At 46.0% G+C, this 19,625-nt stretch overlaps 1 protein-coding gene across 1 annotated transcript in view; it reads right to left on the bottom strand.

Moving 5' to 3' along the window:
• KIF19 (kinesin family member 19) overlaps window positions 1–19,195 on the bottom strand; it is a 41,434-nt gene extending 22,239 nt beyond the window's left edge. The window contains exons 1-3 of the mRNA XM_044416942.1: window positions 19,151–19,195; window positions 16,647–16,727; window positions 580–690 (exon numbers count right to left, since the gene is read on the bottom strand). Coding sequence (XP_044272877.1) covers window positions 580–690; window positions 16,647–16,727; window positions 19,151–19,195 — 237 coding nt within the window. The remainder of the gene's footprint in view (window positions 1–579; window positions 691–16,646; window positions 16,728–19,150) is intronic.
• Between the last annotated feature and the right edge of the window lie 430 nt (window positions 19,196–19,625).

Below are 19,625 nucleotides of genomic sequence, written 5' to 3'. Positions count from 1 at the left end.
AGGAGTGACAGATCTCTCTCAAGGAGCTCCAGTTTCTCTCGAATGTGCAAATTAGTTTGAAAGGGAGCTGGTGAAACTGGAGCTTGTGGCTTGGCCCAGACATCCCGTCTGCCACCTGGTACTACACCTGAGACAAGCAGGAAAGGGAGGCTGGGATTACAGAAGTGCCTTAGAGCTGAACCAGACATTACATGGCAGACACGTGTAACACCCTCCTGAATAGCTCTTCCAATGAAACCAGCTATGGGAAGCTGCAATTGGGAAAGATGCAACAATGGGGTGGGGGAAGGTTTCAATGTTTAAACCTTTCTCCCTGGATAGTTCCCCACTCACTTTTCTACTTTTAGCAGGAATGATGCCTGCAAAATTTCCCCAGCATGGAAAACGTGATTTGGAACAGAAAACACCTCACAGAGTAAAATGTATTTCTCCCCATCCTTCCTCTGACTAAATTCTCAGTCTCCCTTCACAACTTTCCATTTTGAAATAAGACAGATCACTGTCACATATACCTGCCACATCCTGTCGACTTTGAGTTAGGGTCCTTGGTAAGCAAGCATGGCTGCTTGGGCCCCTTACCTGTGTAGCAGCAAAATCAAAGGCCACATCAAACATATAGGATTTCTCTCTTGAGCGGTTGGCACGGAGCACATCATCAGGATCTTCCATAGGGTCCATCAGGACAACCATCTGCAGGGAAGCATATCTGCATTTTTTCCATACACATTACACTGGATTAGTAGGTGGAGCGCATTGGTACCCATTACATTCCCAAACCAGCTGGGCAGTGGACAGAACATGCATTCTTTTGTCTTTTGTTCAAAGGAGAAACTTTACAGACATATTTGCAGACTCATGCCCAAATCCAGTCTTTCCACATTTCCTCATCCTTTCTCTGCTCCCCTGCCAGAAAACAGTAATAGAGGACATTTGTGCCAGCATCTTTTTGAACTATAGTCTTCAAACACAGACTGAAGAGTCACAAAATAAACTGAATGTTAAAGGATGTTGAATGTGGGATGAAAGAAGCGTCGTTGCTTGGGGTATCCTACTCTTGTCCTCAGTCATACAGGATCAGCAATTCTGGTAGAGCTTCAAAGGTCAACAAAATCTATTTGACACCAGGACCGAGAGTGGGACAAAAGAAATGAGAGTGCGTATTAACTTTTCCCAACCTAGTGCTTCCCAGATTGCTGGACATCAATTCCCATAATTCCCTGCTAATGGCTATACAACACACCTGGCTGCAATCAAGTTGGAGGAAGCAGGAGTATACCATTTTCAAGAATATTTCTCTACCACACCTCTGGATTTCCTATCAGTACACATCTTTCTACAAAATTATGATCCATCTCTGGCCTTATCTGGAGAGATGCAGCACTGGAATCTTGCTTCCCTTCAGGTGCTGTTGTCACATAACCCAGAATGTAAAATCATCCTGTCATCTTTACATCTTTCCAAACAGACAAATGCTGCAGCCTACTGATTCATTTGCTAGGTTCTTGTAACCCAAAGGTTATGTGCCAGTCCACTATTTGGAACTTGCTGGCCAGTGGGTGTCTGACTGCATCCAAGTTTTTCTGCAGGTTCTGTTCTCAAGCTTAGAGATTTTGTGATCAGTGGCTGGGGCTGAAGGAAGCTGGAGGTCTGAGAAGCAGAAACTGGCTGAAGAGACTGCTCTGTTGCCCAGATAGGGGTATAAGTCCAAGCTCTCTGTGAGATCAAACAGTTTAGAATCAGGCAACCTGGTGTTCATCTTTTCCTTCCTCGTGAAGCACAGAACTCTAAGTGCGGATTACAGCATTAAGGAGGCAGTCCTATAAATATTTTGACAGAATAAGTTTATACAACTCCCAACATTCCCCAGTCAGCACTGCTGATTGAGGAATGCTGGGAAGTGTCCAACCTGTCTAAACATGCATAGGATTACACCCTCAGTGGTTTGGAACAACACCTGGTTAGACTCTGTGGCTAATAAAATGTCTAGCTCTAATGACATCATATCCAAGGCAGCTGTTCCTTCCTGCAATCATCTTCCTTAAGGTATAACAGCTTTTAAAAGCCACCACAGCACACCCAGATCCTCCTGGGGCACTGCAAACTGGCTCCTAACTAATTAGACTGCACCATTCGTAATAAGCACAGATGTGCTGGGAAACACTCAGAGGGACAACAATCGAGTAGCATGCGCTGGGATCTGATGAGGAACCAGCTAGATTGATATTCTGCTGCCTCACGTGGTTAGCTGAGAGCAGCTGAGGAGCTGAGACTAATAGCTTGGATATTATCACCCTAGCCCAGCTGTGTGCTCATGAGCCTATCACCAGCCAAAGAACAGATCTACTCAGAGGTCTTCCGTACTGATTGAGAAGGGGACAGACCTGTCATGGGAATGCAGAATGCCACCCTCGCTAGTGACTGTCTTGAGCAGGGGAGCTGAATCTCTTTCAGCCCAATGGCCTTTTTCTTTCAGAGACACTCTTGAGGGCCAGAAGCCAGCAGTGGGTGGAGCCAAGATAAAGACGGCAAGTGGGCCATATTTGTTCCATGGTCTTGGCGTGCAAGGAGAGTATCACAGTGAGGTCTTGAGAAACAGATCTTTCCACAAAAGCCCAGTGTCACAGGAAGACAGTAACAGTGAGACAGCTTTGTGATGTGAAAGGAGGGAATTTGAGTGAGGGCCTGCCCTCGGTTTCCTGCCAGTAGGCCCCGCTTTCAGTAGTCATATTTGCTGAGAAATGAAGTGGCAAGCTAGCAGATGTAGGAGCCATTAGAAAGTAAGGAATTCTGAAATACTGCAGTGTCATCATCATTATTATCTTTATTGATATTTAGAAAAGTGGGATGTGCAGGTAAGTTACACTCACCAATGCACGTGCTCAGAATGGAGAAAAGGTGCTGCAGGAGGGGTGCAGAGTAAAGGGAGGGGCAGGGAAAGGCAGCCTGGATGCACTGAGCAGTCACTCACATGGATGCAAAATCCTGCTGTGCCCACTGAAGAAAAGGAACTCGGGTGGGTCATGGGTTGCAAAATGCCAGGCAGATGCTCCTCTGGGTGGAAAGACCCTTGTCCACCAAGTTCATCGTTGCCTAGCTGGGCTGGGACTGAACCTGAAGGCCTTCTCCATGAGCTACAACCTCACCTCTCAAAGCCCTCAGGGCCGAAGGAGCCTGGCAGAACTGGAGAGGTGGAATAGGAGAGTTCTAGAGAGTAAGATAAGTCTGAAGGGGAGGAAGTACAGAATGGCCAGATCAGCTGTTACCACTTTGGCACCGACGGCTACCCTTTACCAGGCGCCCGCCCACTTGGGGAACATTAATCTTCTTTTGTGCTTCTCTGAGGCCTGCCAACCCTCTTCTGGGGTGACAAAGGGGACAGGCCCATACTAGCCACAGGGACGCCTTGACTAGGCTTAGATCAGGTGTCTGTTTGGCTTCATCCCAACAAGATCAGTAGCTATAGAAGGAGCTGGGAAAGGAAATACGTAAGAGAGAGAGAGAGAGAGAGAGAGAGAGTGTGTCTAGGAAAGGCAAAGTTGGAGAGGATACCGCCCTGATTCCCTGATGTCCTTTGACATTTGTCTGTTTGCTAAGGAGTGTGTATCTGTTTCCTTCTATTGCTGCCAACACAAAAAGGAGCAAAGAAATTATTGGATTTGTATTTATTTTAAAAAGAATTGCACTGAAACATGCCTAAGATTCTGTAGAATTGAAGCAAATCAACCTGAGTCACAGAAGGTTTTCCTAAAGTGCTCTGGCTGGTTTGCAGCAGATGACTGCTAAGCTTCATCTCCTTAAGACTGTTTCTTAGCCTGGTGATGTTTTTGTAACAGCAGCCCCAGTGGCCATCTGAAGGTGACCGTGTGTATGTAACTGATATGCTGAATTGGACCAAGGATCCCAGTCCAGCATTCCATCCACACAGTGGTCAACAAGTCACTCACAGGATCCTTCAAGCAGGATATGAATGTGACAGTGCCATCCTATCCATGCTCCCCAGCAATTGATGCATTCAGACCTACTGCCTCTGATTCTGGAGGTAGCACATAGCCTCCTGTACTAGTAGCTGTTGATGGCCTGCCCTCCATGAATTTGTCCAATGCCCCTTTAACGCCATCACTAACGCGTATGGCAGTGAACTATGTACTGTGCTAAGGACTTCCCTCGATCTGTCTGAAAACCTTCACTGAGAATGGGAAGGGCTGTTCATGCTTCCTGTCAAACTGCTCGGTAGCAGAACTGGATACCTGCCATAAAGGTAGCAACCAATGACACAGTAGATGTCAGCATCTGTCCCCCGGGAGCACAGCTTGTCATCCTTGTGTTTGCAGAGATCAGATTGCTCTTGGTAGCAACATTAGCTTGGGTTTCACCATCGCAAAGAGGCCTTCAAAGGGGCTCTGAGTAAGGCAGTCATGACAATAAGCTCCAGATAAGAATAGGTAGCTTGAAAAAACACGAGGAAAGATCAGGCACTGTGGTACAGAACTGTGGTCTGCGTTTAAGGCTAGGTGTGTGGAGTTCAGAGTTCAATCCCCATTCAGTCGCAAAGTTCACTGGGTGAGCTTGGACGAGCCACCCTCTCTCAGCCTAACCTACCTCACAGGGTTGTAGGGCAGATAAAAATGAAGACAGTAAGAACAATATATGATGCCTTAAGCTCTTGGGGAGGGAATATAAATGTAGTAACCATACTGCAGCACCTCTCCAAAATTTTAAGATCTTCCACCAGTTTTATTCTTCCTTTAAGAGAAACCCTGATGAGTGAATTGTCAGTCAAACAAAGACTCTACCTGCTACTAGCATTTACAGCTAGATCCACATTAAAGCATTTCAGTGCACCTCAGTGCTACTAAAGTAGCACAATCACCCTCTGATGTTAATGAGGGATGCAGGGTTGCAAAGGCTGCATAACTGGCCACTGAAGAGACCCAGCAGTGAAGGGGGAGGGAAGGAAGTTAATTAGTCGGCTATTGCTTGGCTGAGCACCTCTTGGTGCATGTCTGTTCTACAGACAAAAGGAGGTTGTTGTTCTTTAGTTGCCTCTCAAATTATTGATGGTCCAGGCTCCATTAGCCTCCATCTAACTCTGGAGACAGCTTGGAGGTATAGGCATCCTTTTATTCTCCTTACCTATACCAAGGGGAGGGTTTCAGGAGCAAGGATGCAACTTAAAAGGGAATAACAGGCTTCCTTTTGTAATGGATAAAGGGATCTATTAAGAAGTAGCAAAGTGTTTTCTGTGGAGAGCACACTGCTGAAACTCTATACACAGGTATGACACCTGCATTTCAAAAAGAAAACATTGAAAAGGGATCAAAGAAAGACTACACTAGGGCTGGGAAACAAATCTTATTATTGCATCTGCTGAAGTGGGCTGCAGTCCACAAAAGCTTGTTTATGCCAGAATAAAAGTTTTAAGTCTTGAAGGTGTCACAAGGTTCTTTATTGGTTTTGGTGCTGCAAAACAATTACTTGCTACAAAATCTTATTATGTGAGCATTAACAATTATTATGAGAGAGAAGTATGAGGGCTGACTTAATCTATATGTATTAAATGTAGTTCAGAGGTTTTGTTTTTGTTTTCCAAGCCCTCTAATAAGACCACTGTAGTAGATAAAGGGTGGAAAGAGATTCACACAAGCTCCTTGACTGAAATGGTTTCCTGCTCTATGATTTCAGTAATGGTTGGGATTCACATGGAACTGAAGGGTCCTACATACATTCAACAAAGATCAAAAATCAGTTGTAGATGTTCATTTTGATCAAAAGCTATTGGGCTGTATTGTTTGTTATTTATATAAAGGATTTCTGTACTGCCTTTTTGAAACCTAACAAGGCGTACAATAGAACAGCATAATGAAATATTTAAAAAGTAAAATACTTCATAAAGTAGGGCCCAGAGTATGGTCTGGAAGCACACAAGGAATCCACCATTGTTGAAGCTAAGCAGGTCTGAGCCTGGACGGGGGATCACCTGAGAACTGCAGGCAGCCACCTTTGAGTTTCACAATGGGAGAAAGGTGGGATATAAATATAATAAATTAATAAAGTATTAACACAGCATTTAAAAACCTAACTCAATTTTAGGGCACAATCCTAGGCAATTTAGACAGAAAAATGTCCTACAACTCCCTGCATGCACCAATCAGCATAGCTGGCTAGGGCATGCTGCACTGTAGGACTTTTTTCAGTCTAACCACACATAGGATTGTCCCTTAAAACAATTTCAAAAGCTAAGCTAAAGCTTGGCAACCCAACTCTTTACTTAGGCATATTATTTCTCCATCTGGCTTTGTCTGTTTGTTGCTCTCTAGGGTCTCAAGTGGAGGTTTCTCCCATCCCGTGCTATCAGGGCTGGGAATACAGAAGGGCAGCATGCGTGTGCTGCAACTCCAGAAAAGGAGCATGGCTCTGTTCGGATTTGCTCCGTGTTTGCGCACTGCAATGATGCCAGCTCCTACCACAGAAAGGTTTTGTCAAGGCTATGGATGTGTCCCCATCTCTCCTCTCATGCTCCTGTTCTTTCCCCAGCACTTAGATCTGAATGGTACTCCTGTTTCAGGTGAAACTGTTGGCAGCTGTCTTGCCCATTGTGCCCAGAGAATCGGCACATTGTTTCAGTGGGCATTAATGGGAGCTTTGTGAACTGCCAAAAATCCATCTGGCCAGCCCCATCACTTTAATTGGACAATTGAGCCTCTGTGTGGCCTTGTCCCAAGCCTTGAGCAGAGGATCTGAAGAAGGAAGGTGACCCACTACTGTGAAGGACATTTGTAAATGGGGAGTCTTTCTTTTGTTCGTTCGCTTTTTCTTTCTCATTCACTTACTTTCTAGGACAGAGACAAGATCCGTATTTTACCAGCAGCAATCAGATAGCAAGGCAACAGGCAAAGTGTTATCCTGCCAATACATATCCATGCCAGAAACTTCACCAGTTGCAGCTGCTAAAGGCAAAGCATGATGTTTAGGAAGATGGATTGTCAGTGCAGGGAAGGAAATCTTGCAGGCATAATAAAATGCTGCACGTGTGTGTGCGTGCGTGTGTGTTTGTGCTTCCCAGTTCCGATGCAAAGGGGAGGACATCTAGGGGAAAAAAATCTCTAAACTGTGTGCTATGGCCAGCCTCCTGGGGGATGCCAAAGCAGATCCCCCCTATTTACAGAGGAGGTGGCCTATGCCCCCCTTAGTGAGTCATTGGTCTGACCTAACCTTGTCCCAGTGGCAGCTAATCCTACTGTATCCAATTCCACTGGATCATTCAACAGCTCCCAGTGCACGAACATCATAGAATGATTCCCTGCTGTATCCTTTTGCTGCATAAGCCATTTCTTTGATCTTACCACGGACTTAGAAAATGCATAAGATGAGCCTTTTTTTGATCGTGTGTGTGTGTTCACATATGTGTGCATTTCTTCGACAGGTTACACAGCTTTAGGAATTAACAGTGTTGTCACAAGTAAAGCATAACATGAAAGAAGAAATTCAAGTGAATTGAACTAAACTAAACTAAACTAAACTAAACTAGAGTGGTCAGTAAATGATCATTGCGTGAAGACTACAAGGAAGAAGAAACACAAGGAATTCCAAAGTCAAGGCTCCTCTTATGGTGGTTAATTCCTACTCTGCTACTTCTACAAAAGAAAACTTTTTGGAGCATCACACCAAACTGTGACTCCAATTTTAATTCAGCTCAGCTACCAGAAGACTGGAGAAAAGGCACGGAAAAGCTTGTCCATGTTATTGTTAGACTCAGTTTTGGGCCCCTCATTACAGTAAGGATATAGCCGGGTTAGAGTCAGTGCAGCGTAGGAGCTACAAGGTTGGTGGCCGCTTTGCAGGGATGGGCATGAGGCGAGACTGAGAGAACTGGGTCTCTTCAGCCTGGAGAAGAGGAGACTCACTGAGGGGATCTGTTGGTGACATACAGGTACGTGAGGGGATGTCACATGGAGATGGGTAGAGACCTGTTCTCCCCTGCAGAGGAAGGCAGGACGCACTCTAATGGAGCAAAGCTCAGGGAGCCACGGTTCCATTTGGATGCCAGGAAGCACTTCCTGACAGTCAGGACCCCGAGGGTGTGGAATGGGCTTCCCCGGGAGGTGGTTGAGGCCCCATCGGTGTGGGTGTTCAAGGATAGGCTGGATGTGCACATGGTAGGCATGACTTGAGCGGAGCTGGCTGGTGCCGGAGGTCAGACTAGATGGCCTGGGAGACCCCTTCTGACTTGCTGTGTTTCTATGTTTCTAGATCTTTTATTGCTGCTACTTCAGAATTTCTTTCTGGGTGCATCACAATTTGTAGGGCACAATGAATGATTTATACAAATTCTGCAATGAGGCTGGGAAATGAGGAACCCCTTGTTACAGCCAACTCTCCTCAGATCACACTTAGCTAAACCTCAGAATAATCCCGTGGATGTGGGATGGGGGCATGTGAGGATATGTTTGCCATCTGGCCAGTTTATAAAGCATCTCAATGTTGGGAGGGAGGTTGTTTTTTCCACCTGTGCTTGTTACAGGTTGTTCTCTCTGTTGGGCAACAGGGAAATTAAAACGTGTGCACAATTCAATTAATAAAACACAAATGGAACAGGACTAGTTGCTCTCCTCTATCTGGAAAGGATGGCAGAGCAAACTGAGAAGACAGCATCTGCCAATGAAGTTTTCTCCCTGGGTGGCAGGAGAGAGAGTTCAGGCCTGGGAAGTCCTAATGCCACAGCCAGGGGTTAATTTGGAAGATGGAAAGTGCCAGGAGACAGGCCTGCCTGCTAGCCAGCACAGCCTCTTGACAGCGATCTCCCTCTTCTGGGGAGAGAGAAAGATTTTTAATTGAATTGCCCTGACTTTTGATGATTAGGAAAAGAGAGGTTAGATAACTAACATGCTTTATGTGCCCTGGGCTTTGAGACAATGGGCAGACAGACTCTGTTCCATTTACTTTGCACACCCTAAAAGGAGTTCTGACTAAACTTTTACCCTGGCCAGTGGCAAGAGCAGGGGTCAGTAAGCCTGTGGGGAAACTTGTACACACAACAGAGGTAGCGTGGTTGTGTGTGTGTACATGTGTTTAAAAGGATCTCTAGGAATCCCTCCACTAGTATCATACCCCAGAAAGAGCTCTAGATTTGTTCCTTTTTAGCATTTAATCTGCCCCCCTCCCAGCTTTTGACTGCAGTGCATTATTGTCATGACGACAAATCACTCCCATAAACAATTTGCTGGCATGGCCTATAAAGCATTGTCCTCAGCTGGATGGGGCAACGAGGGAGGCTGTCTCCACGGCAACCTTGGATCTAGGAGAAAGGGAGGGACCCCTTCATGCTGTAGCACTGGGGGATCAGGCATAACCGCAGTGAGCAACAGAAACTCCTTATCTGCTCGCACAATCTGCAGCCAGCGCCTGCCTTTCAAAGAGCCCTAGTCCCTCCGTCAGTCTGCCCTGCACTGTTGCCACAGAGAGGAAAAGCAGCTGAAGGTCAAAGCGAAGGACTCTGTGAGGCGCAGGGACTGGGAGGGACTGTTAGCAGACAGTTGCCTCTTAGCGGCGTCAGTGTATTTAACATCATTGCCGTCCTACCCCTTGCCTACCAGACCCTTGCCTACCGCTTCACGCACTGTGGGTTCCTCTATGGACATCACTTCCATGTACAACAGTTTCACACCGGCTGTTCTAGGAGATTAACACACACGCGATTTTTGCCCCAACATCATGCTGTGGATGTGCAATGGGAACTCCGGCCCATTAGGCCTTTCTGCCTCGTACACATGCAGTGAAATAGACACAGACCAATAAACAAGCAGCCTTCCTGCAGGCCAGAGCACATACCCTCAGGCCTGGGGGTCAAATATAACCATGCAGGGGTCCAAATCCAGCTGTCTAGCATTTCCAGGTGTCCATGCCCCCTTTTCCTGGTCTCATGCCTTCCAACCACTAATCAAGTGGTTGTTTCCAGGTTTTTGTATGGTCCCCCTCCCACCTCCTAAAAGGCAGAAATACCACTTTTAGGGCTTTGTCACTGTTTTGCCTGACAACGCTGCTATTGTGTAATCTCCCTGACCCATTCACATAAATTTAAAGGGAATCTAGTCACTATGTTTCTCCACCGTGTCTGTCTTGTTCCTTACAATGAAAAATAAATAAATAAACCTCTTAAGGAGGAAAAGAAGGAACAACAGCACAATGTCTTTTGATGGTTGTGCTAGGAGGCCTCGTCTGGAACCACTGCAAATAATAGTACATATACTGTTGATTTCTATAATTATTGTTATTCTAATGGCCAAATCCAATTGCTAACATTTTTCAAAGAGAACAGTTCATTTGAAAGCTTTATTTTTTCATTTCTATTCCTTGCAAAATCATGAATGATGTACTTTTGTTTTCTTGAAGTCTCAGAAACTCTGTAATTATTGCCTTTATTTATCTTCTGGTTGACATGATTGAATTACAGTCACAAGTGATTACTCAGAGGGGACAGGCAGAAATGTGCAGCTCCAGTTTAAGGATGGGTAGAAGGAGACAAGATTTAGGAGTATGTCTTCATTATGGAAGAGAAGCAGAGAGCTCAAAGTGATTTAAGGGGCAGAAGTTAGCTTGCCACCATATCATACATTCCTTTTGTCTCAGCATCACCTCATTACAATAACACCCCCCCTGCAAAATCTGTGTATGCAAACCTGCAAGAAAATGAACATACAGAGCAGGGCTTGCCTGAGAAGGCGGGGAGAGGTGGTTGACGCGGGCAGCGGATGCCGCGGGGCAGGAATGGATACAGCAGCATCTGTCCTGAGTTCCCTAAGGTAACCCACTGCACTCAGCTGCAGCGGAGGATGCTGTGCTGTTGTTCGTTCAACTGCCAGTCTGGGGGGCTTCTGAACATGAAATGTGGGATGGAGTGCTGGGGAAGCCCCACCTTGCCTTTGCCTCACGCAGCAAACAGTTTGGGTATACTGAGTATATATACCCTGTATATATACAGGCCTGAGTATACCGTCCCACTTTTAAGCTGTTTCTGATAAAATATCATCCGTCTCTGCCTCTACCCCTCTTTTACAAAATCACACTAAGTCCTGGATTATTGAGAGACCTGATGCAATCCCTCAGTCATAACAAATACAGCTCCGGGCACAGGGCTTGCCTCCCGCGGGGGATTGTCTGGGCCTCGGGAGCCAAGCCTGCTGGGTCAGTCAGTCAGCTCTTCCCAGCGACTCTCCAGGGGAGTGAGGAACATCCTTCTAATGAACACCCCTATTTTGCCTTCTAACAAAGGGAACCAAGCCTGCCTACTTAGCAGCTGCTAATGAGACACATTTCCCAGTGTGTTTAGTGGCAGCTCCTCCTTGCTGTGCTCTGGACAGAAGCAAAGTTTAAGAGGCATTAGCAGAGAGGCATCCATGAGAAACCCAATGGAAATGCAGCATTTTTGATCAATGAGGAACATCCAGTGTTCATTAATGATAGGGCCTTTACCCAGGTGCGGCTCTGTGAAGCTCAAAATGGTAGCTGGAGAAACAAAGAAACATAGGAAGTCAGAAGGGAGCTCCTGGGCCATCTAGTCTGACCCCTGGCACAAGCCAGTTCTCTCATATAATGTCCAACATGTGGGTGTCCAATCTTTCCTTGAATGCCCTCACTGATGGGGTCTCTACCACCTCCCAATTCATATCCTAGGGGTCCTAACCATCAGGAAGTACTTCCTGACATCCAACTTAAAACCTGGTTCCTTTAGCTTTCCCTATAGGAACACATCCACCCCTCTACCGTAGGGGAGAAAAGGTCATGACCCTCTACTTTGTGACACCCTTCTCATACCTGTATGTTGCTATAAGATCCCTCACAGCCTCCTCTTCTGCAAGCTGAAAAGTCCCAGTTCCCTCAGTCTCATCTCATACGGCATCCTCACAATCTGGCTACCCTCCTTGTGACCCTGCACTGAACTGATTCCAACCTTGCTATGTCCCTCTTGTAATGTGTAGCCCAGAATTGGTCACCCAATTGGAAAGAAGGAGGTAGAAGGAAGCAGGAGGTGGAAGCATGAGAGCTAAAGGCTTAGGGAAATCTTGTGAGAAGCTATAGAAGCCGGCAAAAGTGAAGCTGGGGCAATGTGAACATTGGTGCAGAACATCAAGATTCATGGGCTGTGGAGTTGTGGGTAAAATATTGGTGGGCTGTGAAACTGGAAGCACATATGAGATGGGCCAGAAGTGGAGCTTTCCTTGGCATGCTGAAGGGATTTGAGTCCTCTGAGATTAGCATGGAAGTCATCTTTCTGATCAACCCTGCCACATTAGACATTTTATACGAGAAGGGCCACACTGCAGCTGTATGCATCCAAAGCCAGCCAGAATTCATTTTTAGTTAACTTCACTTATTTCATAAATTTGAAAGATGCCAGCAGCTCTGCCAACACTGAGTAAGCATGAAATCTTCATTTACCAGTGCACTTACATATGGGAATCAATTCCATTCTAGCTTTTACCCTTTCTTTGAAACCATGGTGAGAGAATTTCCTATAAACCTGGTCCCAAAATGAAGAAGTCACTGATAAAAAAGGTTGAACAGAATCAGTCCCAGAAGTGAGTCCTGGTGAGCCAGGTCAACCATCCTGATGATTCCCCACTGATAGTCAGTCACCCTCTGCTTGTGGTCCATCAACCATGCCCTAATCCATCGGACAGTGCATCAACCTATCCTGAAGCTCATCAATTTCTCAACCAGGATATCATGTGGCACCTTGTCAAAGGCCCTGCCGAAATCCAAGTAAACCACATCCACCAGGCCCCCTCTGTCTAGCCACCTCAAAACCTTCTCACAGAATTCCACAAGGTTTATCTGGAAGGACCTACTTTTGTGGAAGCCATGTTGCATGGCTGCCAACCTCCCTTCCCTATCTAGGGCTTCTAGAGTTTTCCCTATTATAAGCATTTCCATTGTCTTTCCCAGAATGGACATAAGCCTAACTGGCCTGTAATTCCCCTTGTCCCCTCTGGTACCCTTTTTGAAGATGAGGATCACTGGCACCACCCTCCAATCCTCTAGAACATCTTCCATTTTCCATGAGGCCTCAAAACTGAAGCTCAACAGATGCGAGAGTACCCCGTTCAATTCCTGAAGTACCCCTGCCAATTCCCGGGTGTAACCCCTCAGGACCTGGCGCCTTAGTAACATCCAGGGCCCTGAGAAGCTCCTCAACATCTAGGGGAGTGACTCCAATCTGTGCCTGCATAACCCCAGCCTCATCTGGCCTTCCTGGTAGATCTCCCTCAACCTGCTCTGGAGAGACCGCAGAAGTGAAACAATCATTTAACAAGAAGGCAAAGGCCAAGAGAGAGTGGAAAAGAGCAAGATGAGGCAACGGTATTGAAAGGAGGGAGGGTGAAGGAATAGGGCTGGATGGACTTGTTCACATGAGTTTGCCTAAGTTTCTCTTTTTTCCAACTGTACATTCATTCTCACATCAAGTCATAACTTACACAAATAGTTTGTATGAAATTGTATACATTTTTGTTTGCATTTTCTAAAATATGTATTTTTCTTAACATAAACATTTTTGCAAGCAGTTTTCCTTAATATAATGCTTTCAGTATTTTTTCTAAGCAATTTCTCCCAACACATGCAGTTTTGTATTTCTCTCCCACTCCTTTTTTCTGGGTAACTGCACTGCAAAAATCTGAGAAGTATGAATAATGAATTGTGCTTCAATTCACCTATTGATTCAAGAAGTGTGAATTTTGTAATTTCTTATCAAAATTCTCCCCCAAGCCTAGCAAATAGGTTGAGATTGGCTTTTAAGACAATAGAAGTTGTCTGCCCTTGATAGGCAAAAAGCAGATGCAAAAGTAAAGGATACCACATGATTCCACTCCTTACCATTTCTTTATTTTAATGTAAGAATTGCATATACTGAAATCTTTAAAGTAATTAATTAAAAATTGCTGTTGCTACAGCTTTTACTAAAGATAGGGTCTTCTCACTGGTGTCCCCTAACCTATGAAATTCCCTTCTGAAAGTTAGATGTCTAGTTCATTTTGTGGCCACTTTTTAAAACATATTGTTCTCACTGGCTGTTAACTGAAAAGATATTATGGTATTGGCTACTGATATTACATCATTATTACTTTGCTTCTATTTGACCCATATACCCAATGAAATGACATTGCATTTGCATCTGGGTTTCCTCCCCACTACCTGGCCCATTTGTACACGACACAGTGTAAAACACTGTCCCATTAGTACCTGTATTACAGATTGCAAAGATATATGGAACATGCACTGCCTTTGAGAAGGATGCTCTTGGCAACTATTATTTTTGTCAGAAGGACACAAATGGTTACTCTGATTTCTGGAACTATTGACACCATTCATTATTGCTAAGCATCCTAGAATGCTGAGAAACATGGCTAGACCTCTGCCTACCTGCCCATCTATCTACTTCAGTGGGTCTGTCTATCTATCTATCTATCTATCTATCTATCTATCTATCTATCGTCATCAACAACACCTATCTATCTGTCATCATCCATCTCACTGAGGAAGAATTGTCCTTTAGGTCACCCAAGACTTTCAGTGCAAAGGGCTGCTAAGATCTTTAATCACACAAATCAAGTAACTTTACTTCAGGATTGTGTGTGCGCGTGCGTGCAATAGTAATCTTCTCTGAAAGACAGACACACCATTCATCATGGCAGCAGCCAAGCCTGACATGAACCAAAAGTGTGTCTTACAGTGCACCCCAGAAGCCACTGCAAAGACCCAAGAGACTCCACTGCAAGTAAACATGTTGTAAAGTTCTTTCCACAGACAGGAAGTCTGGAAAACATTGATCTAGATCAGTGGTGGTGAACCTATGGCACGCGTGCCACAGTGGGCAGACAGCCCCCTCTGTTGGCATGTGAGCCAAGTCGCCCCAGCATCGCTCCAGCAGCCGAGCATCGGATAACAGCGCACATAGGGACTATGCGCATACTCGGAAAGGAGTAGCGGCACCAGGTGATGACGTCACGAGATGCGACTCATTAGCCGCAACTCATCTGAGCTTTCACATGGCCAGTCAGTGCACTGCCAAGGATACACACACACACACACACACACACACATTTGCTTGGACTGGCTGTGAGTTTTAATACATTCATTTTTATTAACACAAGATTTTAGCTTTGAGTTTTCTTATGAAAAATTGAAATTTAATATCTAAAATTTAACAAAGAGATGTTCTAATTAAGAGACTAAAATTCTTTTAATGTTATGTTGTCCCCCCAGCATATTTGAGCCAAGGTTTGACAAATTATCAGCATGCATACAACGGCAAAGATCACATTAACTGTGCAAAAGCACGCCAAATGCAAACTTTTACCTTTCAATAAAAAGCTGTTTGTATCATTGAAAGTTCTGTTATTGTGTTTTTCTTTTAAGACAAAAGATGTTAATGTATGAGTTGTTTTTTCTAAACTAAAACCTCAGAATTCAGGTTTTATTGCAGTGTTGGCGCTTTGCGATAAATAAGTGAGTTTTGGGTTGCAGTTTGGGCACTCGGTCTCTAAAAGGTTCACCATCACTGGTCTAGATCATTCCAGCTACCTGGGCTCAAACACGCACAGTGCTTCATGTCTTTTTCCTTTTGAGGCCTCTCATTCATAGCTCACTGACTTAAAAAAAAAAATTGGCATCCCGGCTCCCTCCTCTGGCATGGCAATTGTCAGTCCTGGTATTGTGACACCTCCAGCATTCCTCCTTCCCACCCGCTTTAACATCCATCAGTGCCTCCACCACCAGAGTCTCATTTGAACCAAGGGCCAGCCTGTTTTCAGTGCCAAACCCGAACCACAGAGCACATGAAATAGAAATTTAATCACTCTCAAACGAATCATACAGAGCACAGGAAGTGGGGAACAAGAAGCTCCAGCATGGAGGATGCTAGGAATAAAGCCTCCACTCAGCTCAAGAGGGATCCGTGTGGGTGGCATCTGCTTTGCAAGCAGTACTGCAGAGGGCGTGCTTTGGATGCAAACGGACCCCATACTTAATCTTTGGCACCTCCAGTTCAAAGAATCAAGTCACTCGTGATCAAGAAGACTTTTGCCTAAGGCCCTGAAAAATTGATGCCAGACCACTCTTCCCCAATTGGGTGCCCTCCAGATGTTTTAGACTGCAACTCCTATCATCCCTGACCATTGGACTCACTGGTAGAAACTGAAGAGAGCTGCAGTCCAAAAAATCTGGGGGACACTGGACTGGGGAAGGCTGGGGTAAACCACAGTGGACTAAATAGACAAACGGCAAAAAGCACTTTCCTAGTTTTGTATATTGTGAATGCCTTTTTCTCCCCAATCAACCAGTGCCAGCCTTACCTCCGGGATGAGTTGCCACAACTTACAGTTTGGAAAGCTGACCAGACCCACAGCAGTTCTCATTATGCAAAGAGGTAGCACCCCTTGCCGCCTGTGCACTGAAACTTCAGATTGCCCTGGTTGTCAGCAAAGTGTCTCACGGGATGCTTTTGTGCATGTTTAGATTAACAAACGGCCCCATTATCCAATCACTTCCTGAAGCTCGCTTTGATTCTGGATTTCAAAGCCCAGTTCACAAGCTCACTCAAGAGCCACCCCTTACAGAGTGCCCTTCCTGCCCCTTCATGAAAGTCTTGTTACCTGGTCATCCACTTTGTGGGCGATCAGCGTGGCTCCTTCCTCCAGCTCTACCATGCTGATCGGCCGTATGCGAAGCGCCACCTAGAACACACAGAGGAGATGGATGAGCTACAGAGATATCCTGCTGCTAGCAAAGTAGGAAAGGAGGGAGAGACAGACGCAGTGCCTACCTTTATGGCAGCCCTCCCTGTCATGGCCACTCAGAGGCACAATACATGGAAGACGTTCCTTCTGCTTCTAAATTTGACTCAGTCCACTTCTGGTCAATTTCTTCCAACTGCTCCCTGCCCAGTATGCTTCACCTGAGGTAACATCTGCCACTGGAGAGGCAACCAACTGTGCCTCTTGCAGGCCTGGCAGGCAGCCGCACACAGACAATTACAGTATTTTTCCTGGAAGAAAGGAAACACCGCTCCGAGAGCAGCGTCTCCGCTTCACACACTACCAAGCCATGGATCAACAGAAGTCGCTTCAGCCACATGAGCCCACGAGGTTCATTTCTTTTCCCCACTCGCCCTCTAAAGCCAACAGCCTGAAGCTGCAAGATGTTCAGTGACTTGAGCTGTTTGCACACCGAAATACCTGCTCTTTACCGTGCAAGTGCCAACAAAGCCAGATGTTGCCCCCTGATGCCTGCTGTCTTGTCTGAAATCACTTCTGGGACTTCAGTTGAGCAGGGAGCCACCCCGGGGCTTATTTCAATGGAGGGGTTGTCCCCTTGAAGAAAGTACCCCTAAGCACATGCAGAGTGCATTCTCCTCTTTCATAACCTGATATCTGAAATCTGAAGGAAAGGTTTCGAGGAGAGAGCCCCAAAAAGGTACAAGTTCAGGCAAAAGTGTGCCTATGTATTTTAGAAGCTGTTAAGTTAATAGAAAATTAAATACCAGCTGTTGCTGGAGAAACCAGCCCTTACAGCTATGTGTTGTTCTGTCTGCAATATGTGGTTGTTTCTTCCTTTGGCAGCTCTGGAAATGCTGCTTAAGATGCCTTTTCACTTCCCAAATCCACTTAATACAGCATCACAGGTTGCTCTCATGAAACACTGCTTGTATCCACGCACCATTTTAAAACCCCCTCTCTCAACCCTAATTCATTCCGTTTGTTGTACGTGTACACATCACCCACCTTAAGCCATAGGGCCACTCGAAAGCAGCCAGGAAATGCAAAGTATGGAAAATGGAGAGAGTGATTACGTATGACCAGAACCTTGTTCATATATGTTCAAACACAATACCTTCCACGAGAATTTTCCTAAATAAGCTGGAATTTCAGCTAACTGGGGTTTTCTTAAGGAGAATTATCTTGCACAATGCATGCATTCATTTAGAATATTTATATTGGAAGTTCCAGGTTGCCCATTTATGTGAGTACATGGTGCAGTCATTACTATAATGTTCATAAATGCGGAAGAGATTGTATGTACAGTACAACAGAAGCCTGAGTATCTAAATATTGATTACCAGTGTGATTTCCTGATGTGCCTGTTAACTTATGCTCTATTTAACAGCATCTGTGTCTTCAAGCCAGAACAGCCCTTCTCTACTCCTTGTCCAAATATCCGGTCATATACATCAGACTGCACAGTGTGTTTAAAGATACATACCGGATACACAAAACTACAGTCACAGATTGCCCACAAAGAACAACTGGGCAAGATTCTCTGTTAGGATACATCCGAATTTTCTTCAGCAGTACTATACGGATGATGGTTAACCCCATCATCTGTATAGTGACTAGCTGGGAGCACCCCTGCTGAGAGAGGTACTGGGGAGAACTCAGGCAGATGTCCTGCCCTGGGTCATTATAAGTAATGAGAGATGTTTACAACGCCTTGACCTCTTAGGTCGAGGGCATAAGAGGATTTAGCCAAGTCCACTACAGAAAGGTGGCTGTGCTACTAACCTGCTGCTAACCTGCCAGACCAGCTGTGCCGATGGCACTCAGTCCCATTCTGATAGGGGAAACTGAGCTTTTGAGACTGGAGAGCACCCTCACAAGTCATGCTGAGTCGTCCTTCTCAGCCACACCGTCCAGTCTGTTTCAGCAAAATCAACAAAGGCGCATTAAGTGTTAACCTCAGGTAGATGGATGTATCTAAACCTGCTAGTCTGAGGTTAACACTTCATGCATCTGAAGTGCCCAGAGCTCAAGAAAATTTATGCCAGAATAAATACGTTGGCCTTTCACGTGCCACAAGCCTCTCTGTTATTTTCAGGTACTGTCCAACACAACACAGTGGTTAACTAGGTCAGTCCTAGTCCAGTGTATTAAACAGCTTCGTTAGATTCCCCCCCTTTTAAGCCCATAGTCTGGGAAATATAAAGTATTGTGCTGAATTTTCCTCGCCCGAGCACTCAGGAAGCCCTGCGGGACTTTGAATGATTGGTCCCCAGGCGGTGGGCAGTCATTTCTCCCTCATCCCATGGCTCCCCCAAACACCTCCTCCTCCTCCTCCAAGTTGCGCGAAAGGGAGCAAGAAAGGCGAAGCAACTTCCACTCACCGTCAGCTGCTGGTCTTTGGAGTCGCTCGTCTCCTTCATGATCATGGCAGGTGCGCTGCGCGGAGGCTCGCTCAGGCGCGGAACCAACAGCCGCGGCCGCCACGTGCTGAGGAGCCTCCTTCCCCGGTCGATTTCGGGCTACATCCGTGCTTCCCGGGGCGAAAACAAGGCAGGCGCTCCCCTGCCCGAGGGAAGGCTCCGGCGCCGCCACGCAACGGGCATGATCGGAACCTCGCTCCTGTTAACTGCGCCCCGCTTCAGCCCGCAGCATTCCCTTTCCGGAGAGCTGCCGCCTTGTCCACGCCTCGCCTCGCCTCGGGCGCCTCTGCTGTCCCCCCGCCGGGATCAGTAGAGGCGCAGCCTTTCCCTGCCCCGCCGCCTGCCTCGGCCTGTCTCCGGGTGTTGCGAGTGCCCTGGAGATCTTTCCAAAGTGTACACAACAACCAGGAGCGAAGCGGGCTTCCTCCTGGTGACA

The sequence above is a fragment of the Varanus komodoensis genome, unplaced genomic scaffold (assembly GCF_004798865.1).
Source record: "Varanus komodoensis strain SLA01 unplaced genomic scaffold, ASM479886v1 scaffold84, whole genome shotgun sequence".
In the NCBI taxonomy this organism is placed as follows: Eukaryota; Metazoa; Chordata; class Lepidosauria; order Squamata; family Varanidae; genus Varanus; species Varanus komodoensis.
The sequence above is the reverse complement of the archived record's forward strand: the minus strand, read 5'-3'. Positions and strand labels throughout refer to the sequence as shown.